Source organism: Gastrolobium bilobum, unplaced genomic scaffold (assembly GCF_033153095.1).
Source record: "Gastrolobium bilobum isolate Gb01-03AN ecotype WA unplaced genomic scaffold, APGP_CSIRO_Gbil_v1 utg1383, whole genome shotgun sequence".
NCBI classification, from domain to species: Eukaryota; Viridiplantae; Streptophyta; class Magnoliopsida; order Fabales; family Fabaceae; genus Gastrolobium; species Gastrolobium bilobum.
In genome coordinates, this window is record NW_026899537.1 from 520347 (window position 1) to 529066 (window position 8720).

The window sequence follows — 8720 nt, forward strand, 5'->3', positions numbered from 1 at the left end:
GTATTTATAAGAGGATGGAGTATCACCCTGGAGCAGGTAGGTGAAGGGAGGTCAACCCTCCTTAGGGAGTGCCAAGGGTGGCTGACACTGTTGCAGCTGCAGTGGGGCAGCTTTTGCATCGGAGGTGGCAGCGTCTGATGCTGCCTCTACAGATAGAAAGTTATTATTTATGGTATCTGGGGCGATCTCCTGCTGGGTTGATATCCCAAGATGAGACATTTTGGTGTCTCATCTGGAGGGGTGCAGTCGCCCAGTAGACAGGGAGGGGTGCGGATTGGTAGAGACTGGTCAGTAAGGCTGACGTGGAAAGAGTAAGGGGGGCTTGGGCCTAAGTCATTGGGCCACTCAGATATGGGCCATCCGGAACACACGTAATTTACACTTCAAATGCTAACAAAACAATTTAAATTCTGTTATATAGTAATATCGGTATTCTTATTGTGTCAAGTGTATGAATGCCTAATCTTTGTAGGTATCAATCCATTATGGGTTTTAGATATATACAAGAAAATCCAATTGATAGGGATCCATAGGATTATCATCCCAAAAGTTAATTCAAATGATGAAAGTGTTCAAGGTTTTATAAAACCCAATTGCCACCAACTTTTAAGACTGATGTCCACGGTCGACGGCAGCCCACCTATTAGTATTCAGTGTCTAAAGGGACCTTAATCTAGCCTATAGGTAACTTTTTCTGTGGCCTCAACTCTCAATGAAAGCACCAAATGATAAGAATCCATGAGATCACCACCCCAAAAGCTAGCTTAAAAGATGAGAGTATTCAAGACTTTATAAACCTATGCAACGAATATGGGATCCGCAAAAAGCCATCAAGTATAAAATCAATCAAGTGACAAACCGCAACCATTTTACCTTTTTTTACTACGGTGAAGTTAAAAAGTCATTTTCAGGCATTTGGTCGTACATATCCTCAGGTATCTAAGAAGTTTAAGTATTGGTATCAAATTCCTTCAATCATGTAAAATGCTACATAAATTTTGATGGCTCTTTTCGGAATGAAGGGTTGTCATTCCTCAAGAACTTGGGTAAAATCGGTTTTGCATATCACTTGGAGCTTGCTCTTCCATGTGAGTAGAGCTTTGAGCAATCCCCACAGGGCTACCCATCAATTGTGATTGTGGCTTTCAGAAAATTGTACAAGCTCCGTTAAATGGTTGACAAGGATTGCTAAGACAAAGATAATAGGTGGATCGGAATGAATATACTAAACAAAATGATTCCAGTCCCGATTGAGCAGGTATAATAATGTGTATATATACATAACCAGTATGATTTCTCAAAGCCCACCCTTGAAGCAAGGGAAAAAAACTCCACCTGGAGATTTTCAATGAATCAAAACTAGATACATGGCTAATCTAATAAATTTTAACACAAATAGACCCCTCCAGAACCTCAATGTACACAAATTAAATCTGTAACATGATCAACTATACTATCCATCATTGAGCAAAACAACACGTGATTCTAGACGCGGACTGAAAATAGTCAGCCGACAAAACTCATAGTCTTTCACAGGCCAACCCACTTCACCCATCTGAAAATCCGACCAACTCTGAAGGGCAATTCATAGTCATTAGTAACAGCAGGCTCCCTTCTAGCAACCTCAGGTTCCGACCAAATGTATACCCCCCGTTCCTGCTTACCTCCAGGTACAGTAGTATCCAGGATAACAGCGACGAGAAAAGCTATCACCATGTGTAGTGAAAAAATGGTGTTCAGCACATAGTTCAACTGCGAAAGGAACAGATTCACAAGTGATGTTTTAGAAAAACCTGACATCTCAACCAACATTACAAAAAATTCTCTCTTAGAAGTGGTACTAAGGAAGGACTACAGTAATTTCTAACCAGCATTCAAGTGCTAAAAATTATAAGGGAATCACATGAGTAAAAAAGACTCTCCATCATGAATTCATTATGTGAAATATGTATATATATATATGTGTGTGTGTGTGTGTGTGTGTGTGTGTGTGTGTGTGTGTTAGTTATTTAAATATATCTATTAAACACAATCACTATGCAGCAGTTGCTAGTTAGCAATTATGAAACGAAATACAGGATTCTGTCGAAAAAGATGCAGCACATACAGGCAGAAATACTAATAAAAACCAAATAGTAGACAATTGATCTTAAAGCATACGTATTCAAGCAACTACCTATGTCACTATTGAATATGAGGGTAGTTTCTATTTACTTTTACAAAATAATGGACATAGATATGCTATGTCATAGCCACACCCACTGTAACAAATGAAAATGGGCTTTTTTTTTTTAAAAAAAAAAAATTATCTTTCTGTATGTCTTATAGTAAGTAACGAAGTTCAATTATAGAATTTGACGGCATCAAAACCAAGCTAAAGTTCACAATAGTAAATGGGTGATGCGAAAGCATACCCCTCCATATTTGCTTCGGAAAGGCCCATGAGAAGCCACGATGTAGGGCTGAAAATAACTTGGCACTGACAAATTGGAATTTGGGGAGATGCCGTATTGTTGAAAGTAGGCAGGTATGGAAAGAGAGAAAAACAATGATAACCCAACTATGATGATATTGCGAGAGCTTCCAGCCTCACTATAGCGTAGATTTGACAAGCCCAATGCCGTAAGCATTGCCCACATAAAGCAGAGTAGACCAGCAACAATGACTTCAGGAATTGAAGCAACAAAACCTCCAACCTTACCTATTATACAGTATAAATAAAATTAAGCATGTTATATATGTAATAAAAACATTTCTAAGATGATGGAATAAAAAATAAAAATGAGCATCACAAAAGAAGCCAGCAATCTACAATTTAGGAACAAATTGCATATCTAATTATCCAATGATTCATCAAGTTCCAAAAACAGAAACAATCAGGAGAAGAAATCAACACCTTATTTGTTCCATGCAGTTTGATGATAAACTTGCTAACCTATAACAACTTTTACATGCCAAAGAAATTGATAGGGAAACTGGTAGAGTATATCTGTTAATTAGCATACCACTTCCATCATAGACACTATCTGCCTTGGGATGAAATTTTATGCAATCATAACAACTATATTGCGTTAAGGCATTACAATAAAAAAGCTAATAGCACGCAGTTATTTAAGTTTGCCATGAAAGATAGATAAATCAAATTGAAACAACTAGCGGTAACAATCTAAGAAGCACATACACTTCAAATAGCAGCTGTTTCCGTGTCCAACAAGTATCAAACAAAACACAATAATGGAGTTTTTTTGGTAAACAAATATCATTAGACAAAAGAAATATGAAGTAATGACGTACTATTCGGAGGGAGGAAAATGCATCCTCCAAATAAAAATAAATAAAATAACCCAGAAGACAGAGAAGCTCAAGAGTGCAATGTCACCAAATCTTATTGGAGATGGAAACTACCATAAAACAGCCATGAGCACAGCATGAAAAGAACATGCCCTAAAGCAGAAGGGATTGACTCTACTTTCTCTACCATTCAATTTCTGAAGTCAAAATTCTATGAATACATCCTTGAAATTTAAAAAAGAAAAAAAAAAATTATTGAATTTCTATTTTCGAAGAAATGCAATAAAGACATGGGAAAGCCTCTAAAAACCGAACATGCCCCACCCAAATACCCTCCCAAAACCTGATATGAGTACAAATTGCAGTAACCATTAAAGTTTAGGATTAGGGGATCTCTATGGACAATAATTAAAACTAAGAATTCGCTGGAATGCTACAATGAGATTGATCAAAAGAATTTACTCTACTGCCTCTCATTCTTCAGAAAGACCCAGTTACAGAGATGATGCTTAGAAACACCATATGCTTTGTTAATTCTTCTAAAAGAGTAAAACCAGGGCATATTATTACACAAATGGTTTTCATCTCCAATGTCTCATAACAAATGTACTTCGGTTCAATGGATATTAATCATAAGATATACTGATGAAGGTAGATGCAAGAACAGAAAGCTAATAAACACTTACCCACGAGAGACAATACTATCAGAAAGCATGCACCCAATTGAACTGCTCTGCGGCTTCCCATTTTAGTCACCGCAAGTGTGTGAACATTTTCTGTTAAAGTTGTAGACCCAGTTCCCGTTCCCCAGAGACCAGCTAAGACACTAGAAAGACCTTCCAAACCAATTCCTCGACTAAGAACTCCGGGAGTTGGAGGTCTGGATGCTACCAATAATGAAGATGCATGATACGAGCCAACCTTCAAAGTTTAAAACAAATGAATATCAACAACACAATTGATGGATTCAAAAGTGAAAATGTAAACTCGTAAGGTATTATTTACAAATTTAAAGAGAAGGTCCCCCTAATAGAAAGGAATTTCCTTGGGTTACAATGGCAGAAAGACAACACAACCAGAACCTCCTATCCAGGGCAACAAGCTACTAATTCCCAAAATAACAAAATAATACTCAATACAACGGTCTCTCAGCACTCACCCCCTGCACCTATATTTAACAGAAAGCTGGGCAAGCATTTCCTAACGACCAGCCACCTCAACTCTCTCATGATGATTCCCTTGGGCCCCACTTCTCTTCCTCACATAATCCATATGTGGGTTTGTTTGTTGTGGGTTCTCTTATGGGCCTGCTATTATCTTGACCCATAGGCCTATTAACAACAGAGTACAGTGATTAGATAATCCTGCATTTAGAGAAAGGTCCAAAGAAATATAATTTCAATTTTGATATAGCATAGTGATTACAAGTGTCATTGATGCACTGATTTCCTAACCTCAGAAAGAACCCATACTATATTACTCTTCCTTACAGTTGGTATCCGCTTAAAATGAAAACAGAAAATGGAAAAAATTTAATTTGATTAGGTGAAATGAAAACAATAAGACAAGTTGGCAACTATTATTTTTAACTTTGGATCTGATAAACTATATGCCTATGTTCAGTCTCTTTACCTATTTTTACCCTTTGATGTCAAAGGTTGCAGTTAAAATGAAGTGACATTAGTATTGAAGTGAATATCATATTCAAGTTTCTCACTCCAGCTGTCCAGCATGCAAGCCATCATTTATGAAACATATATAATTTTGTTAGGTCCAAACCATAATTTTAATTAAAGCTTTTATCATATGTAAGAAAGAGAACAGCTTTTCATATATAATATTGCTAGGACATTATAAAGATGGTAAGAGACCCAGAAGATGGTCACTTTGTTTTACTAAATACAATCAAGCTAAATTATCAACATATTCAGAGTCAATACAAATACAGTCCAGGAAACAAAATAGAAAAAGACAAGAAGCTAACCGAATCCACGGATGAGATTAAGGAAACCACGCACATCACAAGAGCCGTTTTCCAGTGGAAGACAGGAGTACCCCATTGCAGTGGATAAGGAAATCTAAACCACGGGGATGATTTTAATGCATGAGAAGTATCAACTCGACAATGCTTCATCCTTGAAACATGCTTTCTACAGTGCTCTGAAACCATATTTGAGGCAGGTATGTTTAAGTCACACCCTTTGTAGCTGTAGGCTCCAGCTTCAGTCAGCAAGAAAGCAAATGCCCAAGTAATTGCCAAACCCAAAGGAACCTGGTAGTTAGGTGAAGAAAAAAAACATCACACTTCAGATATCATTTGCTACATCACAGAATTTTACGTTCACTACCGAAGAGTAAATAAGAAGTATAACATTAAACTTACCGCATATACTAGAAATATGCGATGTCCAAGAACAGATATCTTACGAAGATACTGCAGAAAGCAAGAAAGACTAGATTAAGTATGTTAGCACAGTGCAATGATCAATACCATAGACACAGAACTTGAATTCAACAAACTTACAAGGGAAAAAATAATAACCACTAATATCTGTACTGCACCGATCTCAAGACATGTACCAACTAGTGGAAAACCATAACTGTAAAATGAAAGTCCAACTGCAGCAATAGTCGGGGATACAACCACGGGATTGATCAACCTGAAAAATTAGATATGAAACATAATTTTTTTATTTCAGGCAACTCAGACACTAAAGTGGTTAAACCATGAGGAATACCACAATCCCCAAGAGAAAACACCCAGTGAACCTCATAAAAATGATCTCATCCTCTGACATGGTACCATTAGACACACTTATCACAGCTAGCCCAAGCAAGAGTTATTCAAGACACTTGCCAAAATCGGTGAGAAATACAGCTTATTTCATTACAAAAAGTTGCTGTAACTCCATTAATTTGACACCTATGAAATGGTTTTGAACCTCACAACAATCTGACTAATATTGGCATATGATATCCATTTGAAATTTTGAATGCAATCTGAATACTAGATGTAGCAGGTGGAGGGGAAGGGGGACTACTAACTGTGTTTGGAAGAATCTTTAGGTGGGCGTGCAGTGGAAGCCACTCAAAGAGGAGGCCAAGGGAGAGGGGGGGGGGGGGGGGGGGGGGGGGGGGGGGGGTTCCAAACAACACCCCCTCCTGACTGCTACCACATATAGCCGGTTTCATTTGTAATTAATCTCTCACAATTTTTCTATATAACCCATATAATTCCTCATTCTAGACAATGATTCACCAACAGTTATTGACTATATCAAAGAATAGAAAAAAAATTCCTGTGTAATATTCCTGTATATTACACAGACAATATAGTATGGAATCACGGAAACTAGCTCTGTACTGTCCAAAATTAAATCAAGGGGAATTGTGCACATGATGGGTTGGGACTTGGAAGGAACAATGAGAAGTGACCATATCAAACTAATTAAAACATAGCATGTGTCCATGCAAAAATTCTCTCAGCTTCTTAATCTTCATTTTAGATGGTAACAGGAAGCTATCAATTCTTACGGGTAATAATTATTAAAAATCAATTTTATTTAATAATGAATGAAAAATATATCATTTCCTTTCAAAAACATATATAAATGACTTAAAAGTATACAACATATAATATTATAAAGCACTATGTAATTTTGTTTTTCCTAATTGCTCTCATTCACATCGTTCTTGCATTATCTCCTATGATTATTCTCCTTGAATCCCTCAACCTTTAGCAGTTAGTACTACATTATACATTGCCTCAGTCCAAAAGAATAAATGCTGTTTGATGAAACAATGAAGCATGTAAGAATAAAAAGACAAACAAATAAGCAGAGAAAATCATCTTACCTTACCAACAGAGACATAAGTCCAGTATATCCAAGTAAAGTTTGAAAAGCTGATCCAATAATTATAGCCCCCTGCAGCTCCTTCATTATATGTCTGAATCTCTGTAAATTGATACAGAAATTTTATCAGCAATCTTACTTTCAATTATTCCATCAAAAAACTTATAATAAAATATACAAAACCCATGATATCTCACAAATAACTAGCAATGGAAAAAACCATTGTAAGACCAAAAACTCTGGTTAATTGGAACCATGATATAGACAACAATGAACATTATCTAAAACATACAGAAATGGCAAGAAATTCATACATTTCCATTTAATCCTTGAAACTCTGGGGAGTTGATGATCGCCAAAGCCGGAGCCAGATAAACAAAAGAAGGGCCCTGAATCAAGGGCAACCTGGACCCAAAAGTAGTATGCAATAGTGTAGTCATTCCCGACACAAAGAGCACAGTTGATACCACCATAGAAGTTTCTTCCTATATCCACTAACACATCAGAAAACAGTATCCACACAACAAATTTGCTACAAAAACGAAACATAACCCCTCACCCCCCAAAAAGATAAAAATAAATAAAAAAACCAATTCAGTTAGTTGAAAATCATTTACCTGAGAACCTCCCATCGCAGGAACTAAGACAAGCGGAATGAGAATCAACGAACCTAATATCGAAACGTAATGCTGGATACCGTATACACCAATGGGAACTACAGTATCCATAAACAAAAATCACAACAATGCATCAAAATTTTCAACCTCATGGAAGAAAGTATAAGCATATATCTTACCTAAACCAGGTGAATCTCTGAGCTCATACTTCATATGCGAATGCCTAGACACGAACCCGTCATCATCCACAGTCTGCGGCAACGCATCCACTACTTCCTCGTGCCTCGCCGTTCTCCGCGGCGGCTGAGACGGCTGCTCAGCCGCCGGCACAGCCGTAGCCTGGCCATTGGTGCTGGGAACCGAACTCTTGGGGACTCCATCAGAGTCTTTGCGCTTCTTCGCTACCTGATCCTTAGACGGTGGAAGTGGTGGAACCTTCTCGCGGTGGACCACACCGTTCGCCGGCGGAAGTGTCCGAGCCCGACCCGCTTCGAGATCAACCTGAGTGTCGGGCTCTCTGGGCTTGGGCGGCAAGCTTATCTGACCCGAGTTTCTGGCATTGGTCTCGCCGGAGAACTTGGGCTTGAAGCCCGTTTTCTTAGCCCAGGAAGAAGGCGGCATTGCCTTGGTGTCCGGTGAGGACGCCGGCGGCCATGGTCCCGGACGTTGGTGGGTTTTGGCATCGGAACCAGACATTTAGAACGAAACTAGTAACGCATAGCTTGAATGGTTGTAGTTGTAGATCTGATCAGTGCAGAACTGAAGGTCTAGGGTTTGGTTAGAGAGAGAAAGCTCCGGCGTTAGAGAGAGAGAGAGAGAGAGAGAGAGAGAAAATAAATGTGCAGTGAGAAGTGAAGTGAGAAGAATAACCAAATATTAGTGGAGAGGGGAGAGGAGCTGAAACCGCGTTGTCAAATTTTATTTTTAATTATTTTAATTTTAATTTTAATTTATTTTC

The 8720-nt window shown here is 38.1% G+C and overlaps 1 protein-coding gene across 2 annotated transcripts; it reads right to left on the reverse strand.

The window, feature by feature from the left end:
- Positions 1-1289: 1289 nt before the first annotated feature.
- On the reverse strand, positions 1290-8458 carry LOC133291202 (nucleobase-ascorbate transporter 12-like). 2 transcript variants are annotated; one of them, XM_061489427.1, is made up of 10 exons: positions 7942-8458; positions 7763-7860; positions 7460-7630; positions 7147-7247; positions 5816-5951; positions 5675-5725; positions 5276-5563; positions 3978-4212; positions 2415-2701; positions 1290-1752 (listed from the first exon to the last, which is right to left on the reverse strand). In XM_061489427.1, exons 1-10 carry the CDS (start codon positions 8456-8458, stop codon positions 1531-1533), a joined length of 2106 nt encoding a protein of 701 aa, XP_061345411.1. In that variant the 3' UTR covers positions 1290-1530. The 2 variants fall into 2 exon arrangements, with proteins under 2 accessions (XP_061345411.1, XP_061345410.1); XM_061489426.1 differs by having other exon boundaries at positions 1290-1827.
- Between the last annotated feature and the right edge of the window lie 262 nt (positions 8459-8720).

Coding starts and splice junctions, on each gene's coding strand:
- LOC133291202 (XM_061489426.1), bottom strand. CDS start 8,458: ATGTCTGGTTCCGATGCCAAAACCCACCAACGTCCGGGACCATGGCCG. Junction 5,952..7,146: donor CTTATGTCTCTGTTGGTAAG/GTAAGATGATTT, acceptor CTAATTTTTCAG/GTTGATCAATCCCGTGGTTG. Junction 1,828..2,414: donor TCCGAAGCAAATATGGAGGG/GTATGCTTTCGC, acceptor ACCACTTCTAAG/AGAGAATTTTTTGTAATGTT.